Genomic DNA, 25,536 nt, shown 5'->3' with positions numbered 1-25,536 from the left:
TGGGGCTCAATCCCAGGACCCTGGGATCATGACCTGAGCCGAAGGCAGAGGCTTTAACCCACTGAGCCACCCAGGCGCCCCGGAAATAGTATTATTTTAAGGCAGAACTATTATTATTACTACTGCTAATATTTGGGAGGCAAACAATAATAAAAGTCATTTGATAATATAGTTTTAAATTTAGACACCCCAAATTCATACAGCTTATTATCCAGACATGTAATGTTTCTGAAGTATATAAAGGGGTTAAAAAAGGATGCACTGTAAGTGAAAGTCTTCCATATTTTATAGTAGCTAGCTGTCCCTTTAATTGCACCGATGCCCACCTTTTGTGGAATGCAAGTTAATACCAGTAAAACTGATTATGCAATTCATTCCTAATTATTACTGGCAATAATAATATCAATTTACATTTATCTAGCGCTTTTCAGTTTATACTTTCTCATATGCCACTTCATTTAAATAGAATAGGAACAATACTTTTACACCTTCTATTTTATTTGTACTATGAACCTTTTAGAGCAATGGTTGTCAAACTGTGATTGCTGGGTACTTCTAGATCCTTCCAAGAGGGTCCTTGAGGTTAAAAAGTTAGTCTCGTAACACTAAGATGTTCTCTGACTTTTCCTACCATGTTGACGTTTGCATTGATGGTGCAAAGCCATGGTGGGAAAAACAAATGATACCTTAGCATAGATCACAGGGCAGTGCTAATGTAGTCTTTGTACTCACAGTCATGCATTTAGGGCTATCAGCGAAACTGCTTCATAGAGCAGTTAAAATTATTTATCATATTAAAATTCAACCCTTGAATGCAAATCTCAACAAAGTATGCAAAGAACTGGGAAATGTACATAAAGTGCTTCTGCTACCTGGCACAGTACAGTAGTTTTCTCAGGGAAAATAATTTTGTGCAACTGAATTGAGCTGAACTAGTACTTTCAAAAACAAGGGACAAACTATGGTTAGTCAGACTTGAGTATTTATTTGCCAGACATTTTCTTGAAAATGAACAAAGTGAGTCTGCTGTTTCTAGGAAAACACCTGACAATATTTGTTGCCAATTATAAAATTCACAGTTTAAAGTGAAAATCAGGATTGTGGAAATACTGTATCTGACACTATAAACTCGACAGCTCCTGAACCCTTAAAGACTTTTTCTCACGAGATTGGTGGTGATATTAACAAATGCGATCTTTTTATACTGTCTTAGAAATGTGTCAACATTCGCAAGATCGACATAATTTAGTGACCCAGTATTTTCCCAATGATCAGTGCATGATATTCTATTCCAAGTGCAAGAAAGGCCAATTTTTTTTTTTAAAGATTTTATTTATTTATTTGTCAGAGAGAGAGAGAGCGAGCGAGAGCGAGCACAGGCAGACAGAATGGAAGGCAGAGGCAGAGGGAGAAGCGGGCTCCCTGCGGAGCAAGGAGCCCGATGTGGGACTTGATCCCAGGACGCTGGGATCATAACCTGAGCCGAAGGCAGCTGCTTAACCAACTGAGCCACCCAGGCGTCCCAAGAAAGGCCAATTTTAATGTAATAGAACACAAAAAAGTCATTAATTTGGTTTCAGATCTTACATATTAAGTAACTTTTTGAGTTTTGGACAGTATCGAAAGAGAATATTCCAAACTATATTTAAACTATTAGAAAAATCTACATTATCTGTATAAAGCTGGATTTTTCTATATACCGCAACCAAAACAATATATTTAACAACTGAATACAGAAGCTGATATGAGAATCCAGCTCTATTTTATAAACCCAGACATTGAAGAGATTAGAAAATCTCCTCTATGTCTGTCATTATTCTTACTAAATATAAGCAATCTGTCATTATTCTTACTAAATTATTTAAAAAGAAGTAGGTATTTTTAAAGTTTTTCAATTTTAATTTCTAGGTAAATATGGATAGGTATAAGAAAAGTTCCTTAAAGGTACTAATCTTGCTAGTGGAAAGTAGTACTGAGACCAAAGTGAGAGTCACTGTTACTTTCTTAGTACTCTTCGGGATAATAAATACGCTTAGAGAATTAAAGAAACTTGCTGGAAGGCTGTGACAGAAGGTTAAGGGGTCCAACCTAATCCAAATACAGGTCTGTGAACTCTAAAACCCGTGGTAATCCTATTACATCATGCCATGTGCCATCTTTCTTTTGACACAGCTAGGTTCACCTGGGTATTGGTATTAGTAGTTTTGCTTTTTTACTTTGATCTTATGGCTAATTAAGTGAAAGGGAAAACCAGATGTTGTTTCATATAGTTTGTCCTTAAAGAATTTCACTGTTAGTAAAATACACACTTTTTCCTCCTAAGTGCTTAAAATATAACTCTTCAAATAGCATTATTTTTTGCTGTCAAAAAAGTTTAAAACAATTATGTATGACCAATTTTAGAAACTCATTTAATAGAAACTGAATACACAAACTTACGTTGGCTAGAGGTTGAAGGAGACTGGTTTCCAAGCTCTGATTTCTGAATGCTGTCATCTAATGATAGGAATAATAAAGACTATCAATTTATGGTTCATAATTTAAGTATTTCCAACAGAGAAAGAAAATACAAATTTCACCAAGAGAATATAAGGCAGAAATCAGCCAGAAATAGAAGAAAATGTGGGAAGATCTAGATGCCTGTTAGACCGACAGCTCCTTGAGACTCAAGAGTTATTTCTTTCATAATTATTCACAGCATGCCATGGGGTCTAGTATAAAGCATAAAGTACATTTGTTTTGTTAGAAAGCCTTAAAGTATTTGACCCAAATTATTTAATGGAAGTAGTGAAACTTATGGCACAAAGTTAAGAGAACAAAGAAAATAAGCACAACTAAAACAAAAACATGTTATACCATCTGAAAAATTGCCATATATTGAGCTCTTGCCTGGTGATGATGCTGTAAGAGGGAAAAAAGGACAAAATATGGATTATGGATTACTGAGCTAACTGGACAAGGCTAAGTTTTAGGTAAAATGCAATGTTAATTCTATTCTCTACCTCAGACTGATACAAATATTTGCTCTGGTGCCTCTGATCATTTCAAATATGAGAAATATTTTTAAAAATTATATTAAAAATCTTTCACCATTTCTATTGAGAGACAATTCAGTTTTATTTAGGTTTATGGTTAAACCAAAGATTTTAAAAATAATTTTATTATGACTCCACCAAATCTCTATTTCTATCATTAGTTTAGCAAACAAAAACTATCCTAACTCTTTACTTTCCCCCTCCATACTTCTTGGTATGACCACAGATTTTAACATAAAAGAAAGAAGAAATGGAAAGACAGGGTTCAGAAGGTGAAGAAGCTGAGTTACTAATTTGTATGACCTATATTTACCAATACTGTTACCCATCATTTGCCTGGAGTTTTATAACTTATGTATCTATAAACGACCTTCCAGGTGTTTGCCAAGAGCTTTCATTTGAGAAATAATGGACTAAACTAGAGGTATAAAATTAGCACTGCTAAGATACAGAAATAGTCTTATTTTTGGTCATATGACAAAAAAAACCTCAAATGAAACAAAATGACATCAACCTGCATTCTAAAGGCATATTGTTCTATAATTACTGGTTTAGCCTTAGAAATTACATTATTCAGAAACTTCCAAGTTAGGTCACCATAGTTAAGAACTCTATTACTAAAACAAACAAATTCCATGAAATGATGTTTCTCTTGAATATCTTACTTTATGGTCGCAAAGATCAAATGAAACAATGTATGATATAATAATACATAATTATAATAATATAAAACTATAATACTGTACTATACATTATTATATAAAAAGATCAAATGAGATACATTTTTATGTAATACCTAACTACCATATAATATATAACTATAATAATACTATACTTATAACATTAGTTATACAGTTATTATGTAACAAATATAATAGTTACACAACTCAGAATATTTTAAATTTTAAAATTAAAAAAACAAAGAAAATAATCCTATTTCAAAAAGAATAAAACACTTGGGAATAAACTTAAACAAGGTAGTGAAAGACTTGTACACTGAAAACTATAAAACACTAATAAAAAATTAAAGCAGACGGGGCGCGTGGGTGGCTCAGTTGGTTAAGTGACTGCCTTTGGCTCAGGTCATGATCCCAGAGCTCCATTTTGAGTCCCACATCAGATTCCCAGCTCAGTGGGGAGTCTGCTTCTCCCTTGACCCTTTCCCCTCTCCTGCTCTCTCTTCAAATAAGTAAATCTTAAAGTAAAAATTGAAGTAGACACAACTATATCCACATGTTCATGGATTGGAGAATTAATATTCTCATAATGTCTATACTACCGAAAGCAATATACAGATTCAGGATACTTCAATCAAAAGTCCAATGACATCTTTTACAGAAATAAAAAACAATCCTAAAATCTGTATGGAAACACAAAAGATTCCAAATAGTTTAAAGAAATTTTGAGAAAGAACAACAAAGCTGGGGGTATCACACTTCCTGACTTCAAAATACATTATAAAGCCAGAGTAATCAAAACAGTATGGCACTGGCATAAAAACAGAGAGACCAACAGCAGAGAGCAGAGTACAGAAATAAAACCATGCCGATATGATCAAGAGATCTTTAACAAGGGTACCAACAATAAATGATGGGGAAAGGACAGTCTCCTAAAATAAATGGTGCTGGAAAAACTGGATATCCACAAGCAAAAGAATGAACTGGACTTTTACACCATACACAAAAAATCAAAATGGATTCAAGACTTAAACATAAGAATCAAATAACTGAGCCTTGATGGCTCAGTTGAGGAGGATGTGACAACTGATCTTGGGTTCGTGAGTTTGAGCCCCATGTTGGGTGTGGAGATTGCTTAAAAAAAGAAAACTTAAGGAAAAAAAAAAAAGACCCCCAAACCATAAAGCTCTCAGAAAAAAAAGACAGGGAAAAAGCTTCCTGACATTGGTCTTGGCAATGATTTCCTATATATGACACCAAAACACAGGAAACAAAACCAGAAACAGACCATGGGATTATAGCACACTTAAAAAACAGGATGAGCTGGGGCACCTGGGTGGCTCAGTGGGTTAAAGCCTCTGCTTTCAGCTCAGGTCATGATCCCAGGGTTCTGGGATCGAGCCCCGCATCAGGCTCTCTGCTCAGCAGGGAGCCTGCTTCCCCTTCTCTCTCTGCCTGTCTCTCTGCCTACTTGTGATCTCTGTCTGTCAAATAAATAAATAAAATCTTAAAAAAAAAAAAAAACAACAGGATGAGCTACGTGATCAAAATCGCAGTAAGATTCACCTCACGCCTGTTAAGATGGCTATTATCCAAAAAACAAGAGCAAGGTATGTACAGAGGATGTAGAGAAAAGGGAACCCTTGTACACTGTAGGTAGGAATTTAAATTGCTATAGCCACTATGGAAAAGAATATAAAGGTGCCTCAGAAAGTGAAGAATGAAATTCCCATATGATCCAGCAATCCCACTTTTGGTATACCCAAAGGAAATGAAATTAGGGTCTTGAAGAGATATCTGTGTGCCCAGGTGCACTGCAGTAATATTCACAATAGCCAAGCCATGGAAGCAACCTAAATGTCCACTGATGGATGAATAGATAAAAAATGTGGCATACATACTTAATTCTTGAACAATATAGGTCTGAACTGTGCAGGTCCACTTATATGTGAATTTTTTAAAAAGACTATTTATTTGAGAGAGAGAGAAAAAGAGCACAAATAGGAGGAGGGACAGAGGGAGAAGCAGGCTCCCTGCTGAACAGGGAGCTTGATACGGGGCTTGATCCCAGGACCCTGGGACCATGACCTGAGCTGAAGGAAGATGCTCAACCAACTGAGCCACCCAGGTGCCCCCATATGTTTATTTTTAAAAATAAATAGATTGGAAAATTTTTTAATGGCTTAGAACAATTTGAAAAAACTTACAGTAGAAATGGATAGCCTAGAAGTATTTTCAAATATTAAGAAAAAGATATTTTGTGAACACATAACATATGTAGATACTCTTCTATCATTTGCTATCATAAAATACACACAAATGACAAAAGTCAACATTTATCAGAATTTATGCACACAGACTGTACATGGTGCCATTTGCAGCTGAAAGAAATGTAAATGAACATAAAGATGCAGTATTAATAGTTGCATAAAATTGACAGTAGTATATTCTTTAATAATGCCATAGGTGTTACAGAAAAAGCCATCAAACCCAAAACAATAAATTCCTGCCAGAGAAAACTGTCCAGATGTGTATGACCTCAGAGGATTTACAATACAGCCAATCAAGGAAATCATGAAAGAAATCATGGATGTGGCAGAAAAGGTAAGGGGTGAAGGGTTTCAAGATATAGATCCTGTATTTCAAGCTATACTAAAAAGCTGTCGTAATCGAAACAGTATGGTATTGACACAAAAACAGATATAAAGGTCAGTGGAACAGAATAAAGAGCCCAGAAAAAAACTCATTATTACACAGTCAATCTTCGGCAAAGGAGGAAAGAATATGCAATGGTAAAAAGACAGTCTCTTCAACGAATAGTGTTGGAAAAACTGGATAGCTACATGCAAAAGAATAAAACTAGACCCCTCTCTTAAACCATCTACAAAAAGAAACTCAAAATGAATTAAGGACCTAAATAAATGTAAGAGCTGAAACCACAAAAATCCTAAAAAACAGCACAGGTGATAATGTCTCTGACATCGGCTGCTGCAACTTCTTTTCTAGATAGGCCTTCTGAGGCAAGGGAAACAAAAGCAAAAATAAATTACTGGGACTCCACCAAAATAAAAATTCTATACAGCAAAGGAAATCATGAACAAAACTAAAAGACAACCCACATAATAGGAGAAAATATTTGCAAATGACATATTTGATAAAGGATTAGTCCCCAAAATAGAGAAAGAACTATGACTCAACACACACAAAAACAAATAACCCAATTAAAAATGGACACAAGACATGAACTAGATATGTCTACAAAGAAGACACAGATGGCAACAGACACATGAAAAGATGCTCAATATCACGCATCATTAGGAAAATGCAAATCAAAACCACAATGAGATATCACCTCGCACCTGTTGGAATGGAGAAAATAAAAAACACAAGAAGCAAGTGTTGGCACAGATGAGGAGAAAAAATAATCCTCGTTGTATTAATGGTGGGAATCAAACTGGTGCAGCTGCTGTGCAAAACAGTATGGAGGTTTCTCCAAAAACTAAAAAGAGAACTACCCTATGATCCAGTAATTCCACTATGGGGTGTTTAACCGAAGAATATGAAAACACTAATTTGAAAAGATACACTCATCATTATGTTTACTGCAGCATTATTTACAATAGCCAGATTGTGGAAGCAACCCAAGTGTACACTGATAGATGAATGGATAAGGAAGATCTGGGGTGTGTGTGTGTGTGTGTGTGTGTGTATAAAAAATGAAATCTTGCGATGTGCACAACATGGACGAATCTAGAGGATATAATGCTAAGTGAAATAAACCAGTCAGAGAAAGACAACTACCATATGACTTCACTCATATGTGGAACTTAACAAAGAAAGCAAACAAAGAAAAAAGAAACAAAAGAAAAAACCAGACTCTTAAATATAGAGAACAAACTGATGGTTACCAGAGGGGAGGTAGGAGGGAGGAGGGGGAAACAGGTGCAGGGGATTAGGAGTACACTTTCTGTGAGAAGCTCTGAGTAACTGCTGAGTCACTATACTGTATATATGAAACTAATATCACACTGTATGTTAATTACACTGGAATTAAAAACAAAGATATGCATCTTGGAGACACTCATGAGCAAACCGCACATCAGAGGAATTAAAAGATGACCTGATGGAGATGAGTGGGCCTGCACTGAGGAAGAAGGCAGAAGACGGAGAACTGTCAGGAAACAAACTGACGTTAGATAATCTGGCAGAAGCCTTCCACTTATTCAAGACCGCCTTTGACTTCTTTTATAACATGCACTCTTTTTTATGATAGAGGCACTGAAACTAAAGAAAATGGTGGAAGAAAGTTGGTGCCATATAGACACATTTCTTGAGATATGAGAAGGCAAAAAAAAAAATCAGACAGAAATTAAGTATTTCGGTATGTGCCTGCTTTTCTGCCTCCCCTTCTACATTGTCCACCTTTTCAGCCTCTGCCCCCTGAAGACAGCAACATCAACCCTTCCTTTTCTGCCTCAGCCTACGTGATACAAAGACGAGGTTGAAGACCTTTATGGTGATGCACTTCCACCTAATGAACAATAAATAACCAACACGCTGCACAGTCAATGAGCTTATCTGTTTTATGTGTATGAATGTCTTGGTGTGAAAATCTAATTAACTGTATGACAAGAACTGTGGGAGATGTTTCTGTGTCATTGTCTTCTCCTAAGTAGTCACTGTAGAACATGTGCGCAAGACTTGTATGAAAGAGGATAGCCTATCCTTTTATAGGCATAAAAGGAGTGATACTTCATATAAAATTCATAATGTCAGTTTTCTTACTGTTTCATAACTTTGTTTTCAAAAAAATAGGATACCGTATACCTCTCTCTCTAGTAACTGGAGAAACTGTCTATTGGCCTATCATCAAAGGTAAATGTTTTTTAAAAAGCAATGTTTCCAATACTGTATTATGAATATGACTGTAATACTGTATGCTATAAAAATGTTATAACGATCCCTTTATTAGTATATAGGTTAGGCTACTAGGAAGGAATCAGTTACACCAGGCTACCATAAAACAATCATACTGCTGCTTCTTCATTATCAATGTATGAATCTTTTTTTTTTTTTAATTTTTATTTTATTTATTTATTTGACAGAGAGAGATCACAAGTAGGCAGAGAGACAGGCAGAGAGAGAAGGAAGCAGGCTCCCTGCTAAGCAGAGAGCCTGATGCGGGGCTCGATCCCAGGACCCTGGGATCATGACCTGAGCTGAAGGCAGAGGATAAACCCACCGAGCCACCCAGGTGTCCCTGAATCTTTTTTGTTTTTTAAGATTTTATTTATTTATTTGACAGAGACCACAAGTAGGCAGAGAGGCAGGGAGAGAGAGAGGAGGAAGCAGGCTCCCCGCCAGGCAGAGAGCCCGATGTGGGGCTTGATCCCAGGACCCTGGGATCATGACCTGAGCCGAAGGCAGAGGCTTTAACCCACTGAGCCACTCAGGTGCCCTGGTATGAATCATTATACCTGTAAGTAAATACAAATATCTTTTTCACATTATCCTCTATTTTTTTTTTAAAGATTTTATTTATTTATTTGACAGAGAGAGAGAACACAAGCAGGGGGAGAGGCAGAGGGAGAGGAAGAAGCAGGCTCCCCGCAAAGCAAGAGAAGCACGAATATGGGACTCGATCCCAGGACTTCGGGACCATGACCTTAACCAACTGAGCCACCCAGGTGTCCCATATCCTCTAATTTTTAATAGTGTTAATAATACATATTAAATCTACAATGTTTTGCATCATATAAAACAACAGAGTGGTAGGTTCTGACAATTCATTTTATGAGGAATCTAAAATAGTCAAATACACAGAAGCAGAGAGTAGAACGGTGGTTTCTGGGGGAAGGAGAAAATGAGGAGGTATTAAAGGGTACAAAGCTTCAGTTATACAAGATGAGTAAGTCCTAAAACTCTACTATAAAGCAGAGCACCTATAGTTAACAATACTGTACTGTATATTTAAAATTTGCCAAGAGGGTAGATCTTATGTTAAGTGCTCTTATCACACACACACATAATAATAAATAAAGAGGGTGTGAGGAAACTTTTGGAGATGATATACTATGGCATAGTTTCCCAGATGGTCACGGTTTCCCAGATGTATATTTATCTCCAAGCTCACTGAGTTGTATACATTAAATGTATACAATCATACTTTATGCATGCATACTTTATGTACTTATGTACTTTATGTATGCAATCATATTTTAGTAAAATGACTAAAAACGTTATGAGGATGGCAGTAGAGGAAACTGCAGGGAAAGGACATGTGAAATACAATACAATTGTTGTAGAAAAAAAAAGCCATCAAGAAAATGTTTATCTTGGGGTGTCTGGGTGGCTCAGTGGATTAAAGCCTCTGCCTTCGGCTCAGGTCATGATCTCAGGGTCCTGGGATCAAGCCCCACATCGGGCTCTCTGCCTGGCGGGGAGCCTGCCTCCTTCTCTCTCTCTGCCTGCCTCTCTGCCTACTTGTGATCTTTGTCTGTCAAATAAATAAATAAAATCTTAAGAAAAAAATGTTTATTTTGAATATCTTATTCCATGGTTGCAAAGTTCAAATGAGATAATGTATGAAAATTGTTGTCCTCTATAATGATTTTAATGATGGACAGCTAAAGAACAGTTATTATATAACATGCAATATAAACTTCACAGAACAGGGACAAACTTAATAAGGTACCTACTGCTCAGGCAGAGCATCACTATCCCTCTTATTAAAAAATATTATTAGAGGGGCGCCTGGGTGGCTCAGTGGGTTGAGCCGCTGCCTTCGGCTCGGGTTGTGATCTCAGAGTCCTGGGATCAAGCCCCGCCATCAAGCTCTACTTGGCGGGGAGCCTGCTTCCTCCTCTCTCTCTGCCTGCCTCTCTGCCTGCTTGTGATCTCTGTCTATCAAATAAATAAATAAAATCTTAAAAAAAAAATTTATTAGAAACAGTGACAGAGGGGCGCCTGGGTGGCTCAGGTGGATAGGCGACTGCCTTCGGCTCAGGTCATGATCCTGGAGTCCGGGATGGAGTCCTGCATCGGGCTCCATGGGGAGTCTGCTTCTCCCTCTGACCTTCTCCTCGCTTGTGTTCTGTCTCTCTCTCAAATAAATAAATGAAATATTAAAAAAAAAAACAGTGACAGAAATTCCTTAAAAACACACACACAAAGGATAAAGCTCAAGATTTTCCAGTTTGAAGAGTATAGTAACAATCAGTCACTCTATAAATGTCAAGAGCAGAGGGCATGACTCTTTTATAGTTGTTATTATTATTATACAATATATTGTTAACAATAACACTAGTAATTATTCATTTATTATTTAGACTTAAAAATTGTGTTCACATACATCTTAAGCTAATTAGAATAACCTAATTATAGGCACTATTATCTCTAAAGGAAAGAAAATTGAGGTTCACGAAGGTTAAGGAGCTTTACCAAGATCTCTCTATTAGTAAGTAATAGAGTTGGGACTGGAGCTCTAACTCCAAACTCTCTTTCCTGTCTCTGCACTACTTTTCATCTTCCCCAAAAGGGTAGGACATAGGCAGAAATCCAAACTGGGACCTGTCTACCCAGGGAAGTAGTGCTAACATAGGATGACAATAAGGATTTAAAACCCCAGGGTGTCTGGGTGGCTGGGTGGGTTAAAGCCTCTGCCTTCAGCACAGGTCATGATCTCAGGATCCTGGGATGGAGCCCCGCATCGGGCTCTCTGCTCGGCAGGGAGCCTGCTTCCTCCTCTGTCTCTGCCTGCCTCTCTGCCTACTCGTGATCTCTGTCAAATAAATGAATGGGATCTTTAAAAAAAAAAAAGAAAAAAAAAGAATTTAAAATCCTAGATTCCTGAACACCTAAATCTGAAAATTAATTTTTTTTAGCACTAAAGCAGGCAGAAATGTAAACTTAATGAAATATGAAATTCAGAATGCTAAGCAAACAATTTTTTAAAATGATTTTGGACTGAAAGGGTCTATAAGGCTGTATGACAATCACTGCAGTCTTCCACTTTCATCGAAAATATTTTCTTTGTGTTCACTGTTCTTATCTTAAAGTCCTCATGCGGTTAAATGTCTAAAAAACTCTGGTATCTGCATCCTACTTCTGGTACACAATTTCTATATAACTCTCAAAACTATATATGGTAGATGGCTATTGATCAGTATACAGTTACTTAAGCCATAATAAGTACACTAAGTTAAGATAAAGTAGGGAGGCAAACAGATAAAGTACCAAGACTTAGCTATCAATTTAGCAACTAAAAAGATCTATTTCTACATTCCAATCATATCTTCAACATCATTATTTTTCTTTCTGCACTGCATTTGCACAGTGTCTTATCAGAGGAAATAAAAATTATAGCAACATTTTTTGGTAACAATGTGTACTATACTTCACTTACTTGGAAGAAATGTATCTGCTATAAATTATACAGACTATACAGTTAAAGAACTAACACACCAGATCTCCCAGATTTATATAGTGTATATATTTAAACTCAACCATTTTTACATTTTTTTTTAAGATTTTATTTTATTTATATCACATACAGAGATCACAAGTTAGACAGAGAACACAAGTAGGCAGAGAGACAGGCAGAGAGAGAGAGGGGGAAGTAGGCTCCCCGCTGAGCAGAGAGCCCATGCGGGGCTTGATCCCAGGACCCTGGGATCATGACCTGAGCTGAAGGCAGAGGCTTTAACCCACTGAGACACCTAGGTGCCCCAACCATTTTTACTTCTAAGAATATATTTCTCAGATCTATAAAGTAAGTTTTAATTTTTTTTTTTTTTAGAGAAGGCAGGGAAGGGAGGATCAGGAGAGAATCTAAAGCAGGCTCCGCACGCAACACAGAGCCTGACCTGGAGCTCAATCTCACAACTCTTGAGATCATGACCTGAGCTGAAGTCAAGAATCAGACACTTAACCAACTGAGCCACTCAGGCACCCCTAAGTTTTAATTTTTGATACTCGTTATGAACATAATCCTAGTAAGCTAAATAATTAATATTTATCTTTCTTATTATAATAGGTCATAAAGAGCAAACTGTAAGAAGAAATGTTTTTTGTTTTTAAGATTTTATTTGAGAAAGAGAGAGAAAGAGAGAGACAGCAAGAGCAGGAACACAAACAGGAGGAGTGGGAGAGGGAGAAGCAGGCTTCCCACTGAGCAGGGAGCCTGACGTGGGGCTCGATCCCAAGACCCTGGGATCATGACCTGGGTCAAAGGCAGACACTTTAAAACTGAACCATCCAGGCGCCCCAAGAAATGGTTTTCTGATAGCAAGGTACATACAATATGGAATGACAGCCAATAATAAAGCAAGAATAGAATGCTTTTTTAATTTTAGTCAGCTGAAGAACTCACATGTGGGATATAAATTCACTTGTGGGAAAAACTGAGCTGTGACTGTCACTACTTTGCTGATGATGGAAAAGCAAAGCCACAGAGGTTTGTTTACTACAAGGTAATCTTGTCCTATTACAGTCTGTCATTTCCTTTCATTTTTTTTTAAGACTTTATTTTTAAGTAATTTCTACATCCAGTGTAGGCCTTGAACTCACAACCCCAAGATCAAGAGTCACATCAACTGAGCCAGCCAGATGCCCCGCTACAGCTAGTCATTTCTTGAGCAAGAAATATGTAATGGGAATTTTCATATTATCTAAATAAAAAGTAAGGGAGTACCTGATGACCTTGAGATTTATTGTGGTTAGATGAATAAAGAAGGTATAAAAGGTTAAGGGGGACTTATTTTTTTTTTTTTAACACAGTCAAGATTTAATCCAGACACAGCTATAGAAATTATGAAAGACACTGAACTCAAAGCATGATTATTTCATCATATCTATCTATGGTATTTCTCAAATTTTGTGACATTTAAACCTAAACATGAATTTACTATTTGTAGGTTTCAATCTTTATTACTTAATACAATGGGCAGGCAGAGTTGCTCTAAGTGGTTATTTATATAAAAGTAAACAAAGTCCGCTACAAATAAAAACCAGGTACTGTCAGGAAAGTAGACAGAACTGACAACTTGTGAAGTCTGGACCCATCATCCACCGGCTTTCCCACATCATCTTCTGCTCCTCCAAGCAGATGGAAATAACCAGTAATCATAGTTGTTCTTTATTAATGAAATCACAGTCTAAATCCCTATCTGAAGAACTAAGTATTTTTGTATGTTGAATAATGAAGATAACAAATAAACTTACAATTACTTCAGGGATAGGTAGAGATTTATCAACTTACTTTGTGTCCTAGCCCTTATTCTTGCAGCTTGTTCAAAACATTCCTGAGGTTTTTTTTGATATCCCGAGCCTGAAACAAATACATATATCAAGATTATCATTTCACATACTTTGAAAATATATACCATACAAATTTACAAGGTAAATTTATCACCGAGGCAAAACAAATTTGGGGAGGAAAATAACAAAATCAATAGGTTCAGAAGTAAAAGATAACGTTAAAAGATCATACCATGAAGGATGAACCACTACTTAAAATAGGCAACAAATAAATATATAATCACCTAATAGACAAACCTATGTACAAGTCCTTTGTTCTGGTCTGAGAATGACTGAATTCAATAATAACTGAACTTGATTTCAGTATTACTTAAGAAGAAAAAGTTCACCATTTATTCTTGTAAATAAGTTACTTCAGGTAAAATAGTCCTAAACACATTTCTGCATCACAGAGTAATTACACATTTGGTACCAATGTGTGGTGGGATTAAAAGGCAAAGAAGATAAAATTACTTAAAATGCTATTCAAATCTAAATCTAAAATGCTATTCAAATGCTACTCAAAATTACTTGACTGATAAAAGGACAGACAAACCAACCACATACTTAGCACAGAAGGATGCTTATCAACAGTTATGAAGTCTCGACCTGAAACAGAACAGAAAGAGAAGGTCATACAACATATGGAAATAAGAACTGCACAGACATTTTAGTTATATAATATGGATACCATAAACCAAAAAAATCCCCCCAAAATCAAACCTTTCTTTCATCAGTCCCAAACATGCGATATATCCATTTTCCCCCTTTTCTAAACTTGAAAGTATTCAAGAATTAAATATTAGTGAGTCAACTTTTGGATCAATACCATCGAAATAATGGCTGTATGCAGTGAATGTTTACCAGGTATGAAGCATAATTTTACTTATTTTCACATTTTATGTGGTTGATCCCATTATTCCTAATTACAAATCAGGACACTGAAACTAAACTAAACTAAACTAAACTTGGACAAACTAATCATTTGTCCAAGATTACGTATCTAGAGGGAGCAGAGCTGAGATATAAACCCAGGCAGTCCATATATGTTAATATATACTATATAAGCAATGTTGTGGGCATTGCAAAGCAGTTATGGAGAGAAAGATGCTATTTTTTTGTTTTGGAATGGTACCTAAAAACAACTGTAAAATGATACAATGGGACAACTAGAAATGGTATTTCAAACAACTATAACAAAATAAATATCCAAATCTGCCCTTAAGAAAAGAGTTATTTCTACAATTGATACAAATGTCACAGTAAATATGTCAATTTTTTTCAGCAATATACACTAGCTGTAAAAGAAAAACATTTTAGAAATGTAGAACTTAAAAATTCATAAATATTTATTAAGTACATACTATGGGCAGGAATACCATAGTGAGTAAGATGTATGAACATTCTTTCAGATTTATTTTCAGTCTATACCAACAAAATGCTTTTTAAAAAAAGCAGACACATGCTTTTTAAAACGTCTTTTAAGGACTTATTTATTTGAGAGAGCCTATGTGCATGTGAGGGAACAGAGAGGGAGCAGCGTGGGAAGTGGGAGGGCAGAAGCGGAGGGAGAGGGAGAGAATCTCAAATAAACTCTGCACTGAGTGCAGAGCCCAACACGGTGCTCATTCCCACAACCAGAATGACCTGAACCGAAACCAAGATCAGACTCTTAACCGACTGAGCCACCCAGGCACCCCAAGAAGTACTTTTTAAAAAAAAGTCTCTAACTTAGATCTGTATCTGTTTTTTTTTTTAAGATTTTATTTATTTGACAGACAGAGATCACAAGCAGGCAGAGAGGCAGGCGGGGGGGAGGGGGAAGCAGGCTCCCTGCCGAGCAAGGAGCCTGATGCAGGACTCGATCCCAGGACCCTGGGATCATGACCTGAGTTGAAGGCAGACGTTTAACTGACTGAGCCACCCAGATATCCCTAGATCTGTATCTTATAATCAAGGATATGTCACAGTTTAACTGGTGACACATAAAATAATGGCATCTTAGATTTGAGGATATATATCTCAATCACCTATTCATTAGTATAGTAGGTATTCATTTTTCATAACTAAAAAGTATTCCACTGCATGCATGTAGCATAATTTATATACAGACATACTTTTTATTTTAAAGACTTTATTTATTTACTTGACACAGAGAGAGAGAGAGCGAGAGATCACAAGTAGGCACAGAGACAGGAGAGATCGGGAAAGCAGGCTCCCCGCTGAGCAGAGAGCCCAATGTGGGACTTGATTCCAGGAACCTGAGACCATGACCTGAGCCGAAGGCAGAGGCTTAAACCACTGAGCCACCCAGGGACCCTATATGGAGATACTTTTAAGAGCGTCCAAAGATCAAAGATATAGAATAACAAAGGGCAAAGATACCAGATGATTCAGCAAGTAATTTTACACAAATGATTTATTTTCCTGTCTCAGTGGCTTGTTTTATTGCAGTTTTAAGTTCAAACCCAAAACCTTCCAAAAACTAAATATATAAAAAGTGAAATAAAATGGAATTCTATGAACACAGTAATTACAAAAGAGATTTCTAAAGACTTTTTCTTTAAAAACAGTCTCATGGGACACCTGGGTGGCTCAGTCAGTTAAGTGTCTCTGCCTTTGGCTCAGGTCATGATCCCAGGGTCCTGGGATCAAGTCCCATATCTAGCTCCTTGCTCAGCAGGAAGCCTGCTTCTCTTTCTGCAACAAATAAATAAATAAAGATTTAAAAAAAGGTGATGTAGAGGGGCGCCTGGGTGGCTCAGTGGATTATAGCCTCTGCCTTTGGCTTGGGTCATGATCCCAGGGTCCTGGGATTGAGCCCCACATTAGGCTCTCTGCTCAGCAGGGAGCCTGCTTCACCCCCACCTCTGCCTGCCTCTCTGCCTACTTGTGATTTCTGTCAAATAAATAAATAAAATCTTAAAAAAAAAAAGGTGATGTGGAAAGAAAAAAAAAGTCCTTGAAAATTTTATATACAAGGATATTGTAGGTTGATTAATAATTAAAGTCTGGGACTTGATTTATAAATGGAAGGGAATAAACTATCATTTCTGCTTAATCTAAGAAATACATATCCATGGTATATAATCTGCAAAATACAGAAGGAAAAGAAAAATATCACCAATTACTCTACCATCCTGAACAAATCACTATTATTAGCATTTTACTGTATTACTTTCTAATCTTTTCTTTTGTTAAATTTTCTCAACACATTGTGAAAATTTTTAAGACTGTGAGGCTAAAAGATTTTTATATACCTACCACCTAGTTTATCATTAACTTTTTATTATACCTTGGTTTATTACTTATTCAATCTTCTAAACTTTTGCAACAGAGCTCAAATCATATTACATATAAAATTTTATATCCTTATTACAATATGTACACCTAAGGAGACTCAAACTACATTAGTTAAATTAAACTGAAAATAGTCAAGAAATTTATATGGGAAGCAAGGACATTCAACAAGTCACAGAATCTAGATGCTTGTTTTTTAAATTCAAGCTTAAGTACATAACTGAAGCAAATTCAAGATGCTGAATGAGTTTTTTAGCATTCACTAGATCTCTTTTTGAACACTGCATGTTAAACTGCAAAAGAGGATCTTTAAAAAAGAACAGCATTTGACCACACACTGAGATAGACTTTTAAGAACTGAAGACACGGTTTTACTTACTTTGGGATGGCTGCCAAAATGATTCTGGATATTGAGTTGATGATCTGGTGGTCTGATCTAAAAAAACAGCAACAAAAATAAATACAGTATACTATAAAGTATAGTATACTTTTTAAGTGCTTATTTTATAGGATAAAAATGAGTAATAGGAGAACAATGAGTAATAAAGAAGCAAAGATATTCAATAAAACCCCAGGGAATTCAACACTTGGGCACACAATTTATTTTTAAAAAGTTTCTAAAGAGTCATGTTGGATCTAAAAAATTAACTTTCCCTAACCACTTCCTAAAGAGAAAAATGTAAGATATGGAACATGGCATGAGGTAAGTGAGATAATAAAAGCTTTAAGTTGGGAACATTTAGTTTATCATGGATCTTCTTGAAATCATTACTACACATTTTGCCTCAAATTTTTCTTGTAAGTGGCCAATACATTATATATTTTAGTCTACTCTTCTTACTTGTTTTCATATAAAGAGGGGAATCATAACTAAACCTGTTCAAAAGCAATCAGATTGTTATCTTGGAAGCAGGAGCATTTGAGGAAGCAGGAGCATATTCAAGGTGGTGGCTAAATATTTTTCTTACCATGTTCTTTTTTTTTTTTAAAGATTTTATTTATTTATTTGACAGAGATGACAAGCAGGCAGAGAGGCAGGCAGAGAGGCAGGCAAAGAGAGAGGAGGAAGCAGGTTCCCTGCTGAGCGGAGAGCCCCATGCGGCGCTTGATCCCAGGACCCTGAGATCATGACCTGAGCCGAAGGCAGTGGCTTAACCCACTGAGCCACCCAGGCGCCCCTTTCTTACCATATTCTATTACTAAAAAATTCCAAGCATCAATCTCTAAAACATATTACTAAAATAATATATTAACTAATGTGTTGCATTTATTATAAAATAAAAAGACATTTTAAATGGATGAAATATAAATATACATGAAATTCTAGTATTTTCTTCCTGTACTCCAATGGATCTGGTTTTGTTTTGTTTTTATTTAAATTCCAGTTAATTAACATATGGTATACTACTAGTTTCAGACGTAGGATTAAGTTACTTAATGCTTCCATATACTCCCTGGTGCTCAGCACAGCACAGGCACTCCTTAATCCCATCACAGGCTTTACCCATTCCCCACCTACCCTCCCCTACTGGTCGGGTTGTCCTCTATAGTTAAGAGTCTGTTTCTTTGCCTCTCTCTCTCTTTTTCCCCCTTGGCTCATTTGTTTCTTCTTGTACCTCTTCTGTGATAATTAGCCCAAGAAATAATCTAGGAAAATATGTGTTCTTCTTAATATGCTCCCCTTTTTGTTCTTTAGCTAGAGTTTTCTTCCACATGCGGGTATATGCTTCATTAAGAATTTACTAGAATTCTAAAGGGATCACAGAGCCTGTGGTTTACGTAGTTTAGAAGAGCTATATGCTAGTAGCAATGGCGTCAAATTATTGGCTATATGAATGGCTTAATCAGTCTCTAATTTTTAGAGCTTTGTGTATACTTATACCAAAACTAATAAGAACGATGAATTTCAGTGCTTACTATGTGACAGGTACTTTCTAGGTGCTTGCACATGTGACTTAATTTAACCTCTTAAAAACCCAGATGAGGAAACTGAGGAACACAGAAGTTAAACAATGGCCCGAGGGCACCAACCTAGTAGAGGAGGACTGGAACCCCGGGATTCAGGCTCCAGAGCCCATGTTCTTAACCACTATGCTAGAATGGTGCATATCTCCTTTGGGATTTCTGTATCAAGAAAGAATGGGGGAAAATGAGGAAGGGTGGAAAACAGAGAGAATACCAAATGCCCATATGCCGGCTGAGGAGCTTATTTTTAAAATGGAACGATGAAGTAAAACAGGAATTACAGAAATTCTCAAAAGGTGGTGAGGGGAAAGTAAGAACTGACTCTTTCATAGGACTAAAATATAAATTCATTATCTGCAGAGTTTACAAATTGGTTCCGCAGCCTCTTAAAACTCAATTGGTATTTTTTCTCTTCAGTCACTTCTTTCCTTTACTACACAAATTCACGTGAACAATCATAAACTGTTATTATTGACCTGGCGTGAATTTGAACAATCCAGAGATAAAAGCAATTACCTAGGTATATTAAAACTTCCTAAAAGCTAACTAACATTCCTGTTGGTGTAATGAGTACCAATGCCAATGAGATCAGTTTCTCTATAAGATGTAAAAAAATTTTTTTAAAGATTTCTTTGAGAGGGAGAGAGAGAATGTGTGCATACACACACACACACACACACACACACACACACACACACACACGAGTATGCAAGAGGAGGGAGGGCCAGAGGTGGAGGGACAAGCAGACTCCCTGCTAAGAGGGAAACCTGACATGGGGCTCAATTCCAGGACCCTGAGATCACGACCAGAGCTGAAGGCAGATGCTTAACCCACTAAGCCATCCTGGGCATTCCCCTCTATAATATGTTTTTAAAAAACTACAAATAACTCTACTTTTGAGCACAAAAAGTATCTTCTATTCCATTAATATCAAAGTAGGCTAAAAAGTGACTTATTTATTTAGTTGTTACATGGCATTACAGTACTAATTAGATGCACACATGAAATCAGTAATTTTAATAAATAGTAAAAAAGTTCACAACTTTTAATAAAACACTTTGAAGTATTTTTTTAAAAACCAAATTCACAAATACCTTTATATTTTAACTAAAAAGACAGCTCCTAAGATAAAGTCATACGTATATAAAGCAATGTTACCTCCAGAATCAAGAGAATCCCCGGATCTGACCTTAACAGTAGTAATATCACTGTCAGAGCTGTCTTGATCATCCTGTTCAGTTTCTCCTAAAAAGAAGTAAATCATACACTAGTAGAGTCTTTACTCAATACTTTAATGATCTAGATTAAAAAACAAGTAATTCAACATTAAAATGAGACCTCTCGAATTATCAGATATAGAATTGTTATTTATTATGCTTACTATTCTGGATCGCAAATTTTCCTACAAGCTAAAATTGGGCTCATTAATGTTCTCTGAGGCACATAATTATCTCTCAAACAAATATTCAGAGTAATATCTATAAGATTATATTCTGAGGCTTTACTATAGAGTCAAAGAGTGAACAATTGAGCATTAAGTAGTGGAAAAGTTCTACATTATGGGGGGAACTATATATAGTGTGTAAATATAGATAAGATTTATATAGGCACACACGTGTATACATATGTCCCTCTGTGTTTCTGAAAGGGGGATGTACACATATATCTATATACAAAATCTAGTAAGCAGGTAACCTTAGATTATGTGGGTTCTAAAATAGGACTAAATTTATTGTACTATTTACAGGCTGATTTTGGAAAAATGATTATTTTAATACCATAGTCAGAGGCCAACATATGCCAGAATCTTTTTTTATTAACTTTGCTTAAAATTAACAACTCAGATAAAAGATGCTTAAAATGCATATAAAGACTATCATCCCTCACTCTTATCCTATTTTACCTGCCCAATTATGAGTTCAGATAAGCATGGATTTTTTTCTTTTCCCGAAGAAAAACACTATTTTCTACTCTTTCTAAAGTACTATCAAAACTGCACCTCATGTTAATGGGCCAAAAAAAAAAAAAAAAAAAAAAGATTTAGAATATTTTAGAAGAAAATACCTCCTTCAGAAAAATTGACTTTCTGTTGGATACTGGTGGCTTCTAGAAAAGAAAAGCAGACATGTCACATGTAATACCAAAAGCTAAAGCTCAGAAATAAGTAAGAACATGTAATTTAGGAAAGGGAACACAAAGACAGACCAACCAACTTTTTTCCTATTAAATCTTAAAAATATATGTATCATTTACCTCTAGGTTATCTGAGAAATAAGTCTGACAGAAACTAGAATCAGAAAGTTTATTTTTCCTTTAGCCGCCAGGTCCATCTGAACTCTAAAATGTAACCTGTTGCAGGAAACATTAAATTCTCTGTGGACAAATATTCCAGTCCCTATATAGGTTAACTGTATTCTCATTCTCCTATTTGCCAGAGTCCCTACACACTCTTAAGACACCCACCATCCTGGCAGAACTGACAAACCAGTTCTTTATTGCACTGATATAGCCAAAAACAAAGAAAGAGGGAAAGAAACTGTGTAGCTCCAGCAAGTTCATGAACACCACTATTTCTCAGAGGCAGATAATCTGGACAAAGACAAATGACACAATGTATCAAACAAATTTTAAATGTAATATTTTTATATGGGGTATTCTGAAAGGTTTTTAATTGAAGGGAGATAAATCCAAATGTGGCCTTGCATTAATTGGGCTAAAATACTGCATTTGACAATTTGAGAAGTAGCATGAATCAGATTGCTCACAAAGCCGAAATCTGTTTCTTTTCCCTCTAATTATCTTAACCTGTATTTGCTTTCCAAAAGGGAAAACTACTGTGAAAGACAAGTGTCAACAAATTTTATGGTGAATTTAGGAATCTTCTGTTCAGGTCAGTTTAATTATATTAATATAACACTGGTCAAATTATTCCTACTGTAAGAGTGGCAAATGTACATCAATATGTGAAATATATTTGTAAAATTTTTGGTATAACTAACTGTAACTGCACATAGTAACTGTTACTCTTAAAAAGCTAGAATCTGGTATATTAGATTCCACTTTAATCTAGATCTTTAGGTAGACTGTCTTTCTTAAATCTTTTTTTTTTTTTTTTAAAGATTTTATTTATTTGTCAGAGAGAGCAAGCGAGAGCGAGCACAGGCAGACAGAGTGGAAGGCAGAGTCAGACGGAGAAGCAGGCTCCCTGCGGAGCAAGGAGCCCGATATGGGACTCGATCCCAGAACGCTGGGATCATGACCTGAGCCGAAGGCAGCTGCTTAACCAACTGAGCCACCCAGGCGTCCCTAGACTGTCTTTCAATTTTCTTTTCCAAGACGAAAAATGGAAAGCCAAATATGCCTTAGTGCTATTCTCTTAAAATTTTTAATGAATATTTCCATTTGTATAAAAAGGTATCATTCCCTTTTGGAGGGAATTCCCATTTGGAGTTTTCTAGGCATGTATTACTCTACTTGTCTTTTATACAGCAGTTTACTTTCTTTATTCATATAACTTACCCCACAGCATGCAAACAGAGGTTTTCTTAAAAAAAATCAGTGGTTATGTCTTACATCATTATCTTCATAATAGTTAAGCCCTTGATATTTAAATGCTGCTAGTTAATTTTCTAAAAACCTTCATGTCTGCGATCGGATTCTCACAAGGTCATAAGGGAATAATTTCCTAGGTAATGCTCATAGATATTAAATGTCTTTTCTAAGGGTGTCAGAATAGATGAAAAAAAGACTTGAACACAGGGCTCTTTCGATTTCTAGTCTACTGTCCATCTACCACTGCATCAGTCTAGTTTATAAATGGCATACGGTCAGCAATGATCATTACTTTTTAAATTAATTCTTTTATTTTAAAGAGCAGTTTAAGATTCACAGTAAAACTGAGGGGAAGGTAGTTAGATTTCCTATATGGTCCAGACCCAACATGCATAGCCTCCTTCCTCCATTATCAACATCTCCCCTTAGAGTAGTCTATTTGTTGAGAAGTGGTGCCACTGATGGATCTATATTATACACCATAATCCCCCAAAGGCCCTAATTTACATTACAGTGCACTCCTGGGTGTTGCACATTCTGTGGGTTTAGACAACTGTATAATGACATGTATCTGTCATTATGGCATCATACAGAGTATTTTCATGCCCTAAAAAAATCCTGGGCTCCATTCTATTCATCCTTCCCCTACTACCACTACCACCGCCGCCACCACCACCAAATCCTTGATGACCACAAATCTTTTTACTGTCTCAATAGTGTTGCCTTTTCCAGAAAGTCATAATTGGTTCTTGCATGTCTTTTCATGGCTTGATAACTCATTTCTTTTTAGCACTGAATGACACTCCATTGTCTGGACGTGCCAGTTCATTTATCCATTCACCTACTGAAAGACAAGTTGGTTAATTCCAAGTTTTGGCAATTATGAATAAAGATGCTATATATGTGTGCAGGTTTTTGTGTAAACATTAAGTTTTCAACTCCTCTGGGTAAATACCAAGGAATGTAATTGCTGGATTATATAGTAAGAATGTGGTTTTGTAAGAAACCATCCAACTGTCTTCAAAGTGTATGTACATTTCATATCCCCACTAACAATGAATGTGTTTTTCTTGCTCCACATTCTTGTTAGCATTTGGCACTGCCAGTTTTTTGGATGTTGGCTATTGTAAGAGATATGTAGCGGTATATTGTTTTAAACTGCATTTCCCTGATGACATATAATGTAGAGCATCTTTTCATACGCTTACTTGCCATCTGTGTATCTACCATTGAGGTGTCTGTTAAGTCTTTGGCTCATTTTTCAATCAGGTTATGTTTTTATTGTTGAGTGCTAACAGTTCTTTGTGTATTTTGGATAGTTGTCCTTTATTAGATGTGTCATTTGCAAGTATTTGCGCTCAGTCTGTGCCTTTTGTTCTTATTGTCTCCTTATCGTCTTTAGCAGAGCAGAGGTTTGTAACTTCAGATAAGTTGTTGAGATTTTCATTGCAAATACACTGAATCTATAGATTAAGTAGAAAAGAAGCCATATCTTGACAGCACTGAGTCTTCCCATTCGTGAATGTGGAATATTTCCATTTAAAAAAAAAAATTCTGTGATTTTATTAATTCAGTTTTATAGTTTTTCTCATATAAATCTTGTACAAATCTTGGGATTTATAGCTAAGTATGTCATTTGGGGAGGGCATGCTATTGTAAATTGTAGTGTTTTCAATTTCAAATTTCTCTCGTTCTTTGCTGGTATGTAGAAGTGATTAGCTTTGGTATATTAACCTTGCATCCTGCAACCTTGCTATATAATTACTTACTAGTTCCTATTTTTGTCCATTCTTTTATATTTTCTACATTGAGGATTCTATTACCATTGAACAAAGACAGTTTTCTTTCTTTCTTCCCAACCTGTATACCTTTTGTTTCCTTTTGTCTTACATTTGCCAGAACTTCCAGCACAATGTTGATAAGGAATGGTGAACAGGACCATCTCTGCTTAAGTATGCATTTAGGTTCCTTTATGGCTTTTCATGGCTTGACAGCTTATTTCTTTTTAGCACTTGTAATAATACAAAAGCTTCCAGTTTCTCACCATTTTGATGTTAGCTGTTTAGATTTTTTGTAGTACTGTGAAACTGAGAAAGATCCCCGCTATTCCTGTTTATCATGAATGAGTGTTGGATTCTGTCACATGCTTTTTCTATATATATCAACAGGATCACGTCATTTTTCTTTTTTAGTTTGTTTATGTGATAGACTTTCAAATGTGGAACCAGCCTGGGACAAATTCTACTTTGTTGTAGTGTATCTCTACACCCAATGTGGAGCTTAAATTCACAACCCCCAGATCCAGTCACAAGCTTTACTGACTTGAACCAGTCACATGCCCAATTCTTTTTGGTTTGGACTCATTGTGCTAATATTTTGTGGAAGACTATTGCTTCTATGTTCATGAGATATTGATCTGTAGTTTTGTTTTCTTGTATCTGTCTAGGCTTGGTATTAGGGGAATATTGGCCTCACAGGATGAGCTGGGAAGCAATTCCTCTGCTTCTATATATAGTAATTTGTGACATTTTTTTCTTAGTTTTATCTCTTCTTTTTTCTTTTTTCCTTGGTTAGCCTGGCTAAAGGCTTTACCTTTGATGGTAATTTTGCAAGGTACTAGGCTTGGTCTTTTACTCTCTACACTTGAAATCATTCACTCTACTCCTTCCTTGCTTGTATGGTTTCTGAAGAAAATTTGAATGTCATTCTTC

The 25,536-nt window shown here is 36.1% G+C and overlaps 1 protein-coding gene across 3 annotated transcripts in view; it reads right to left on the bottom strand.

Annotated features, from left to right (window-relative positions):
* TOR1AIP1 (torsin 1A interacting protein 1) overlaps positions 1–25,536 on the bottom strand; it is a 41,848-nt gene that overhangs the window by 3,306 nt on the left and 13,006 nt on the right. The window contains exons 5-11 of one of the 3 annotated variants that reach the window (XM_013064218.2): positions 21,338–21,379; positions 20,432–20,518; positions 17,688–17,744; positions 14,576–14,617; positions 13,971–14,039; positions 2,857–2,901; positions 2,440–2,496 (exon numbers count right to left, since the gene is read on the bottom strand). In XM_013064218.2, the coding sequence (XP_012919672.1) occupies positions 2,440–2,496; positions 2,857–2,901; positions 13,971–14,039; positions 14,576–14,617; positions 17,688–17,744; positions 20,432–20,518; positions 21,338–21,379 (399 nt within the window). The remainder of the gene's footprint in view (positions 1–2,439; positions 2,497–2,856; positions 2,902–13,970; positions 14,040–14,575; positions 14,618–17,687; positions 17,745–20,431; positions 20,519–21,337; positions 21,380–25,536) is intronic. The other 2 variants (XM_013064219.2, XM_013064220.2) reach the window with 2 other exon arrangements.

Source organism: Mustela putorius, unplaced genomic scaffold, assembly GCF_011764305.1.
Source record: "Mustela putorius furo isolate JIRA1106 unplaced genomic scaffold, ASM1176430v1.1 tig00537335_pilon_pilon_pilon, whole genome shotgun sequence".
NCBI lineage: Eukaryota > Metazoa > Chordata > Mammalia > Carnivora > Mustelidae > Mustela > Mustela putorius.
The sequence above is the reverse complement of the archived record's forward strand: the minus strand, read 5'-3'. Positions and strand labels throughout refer to the sequence as shown.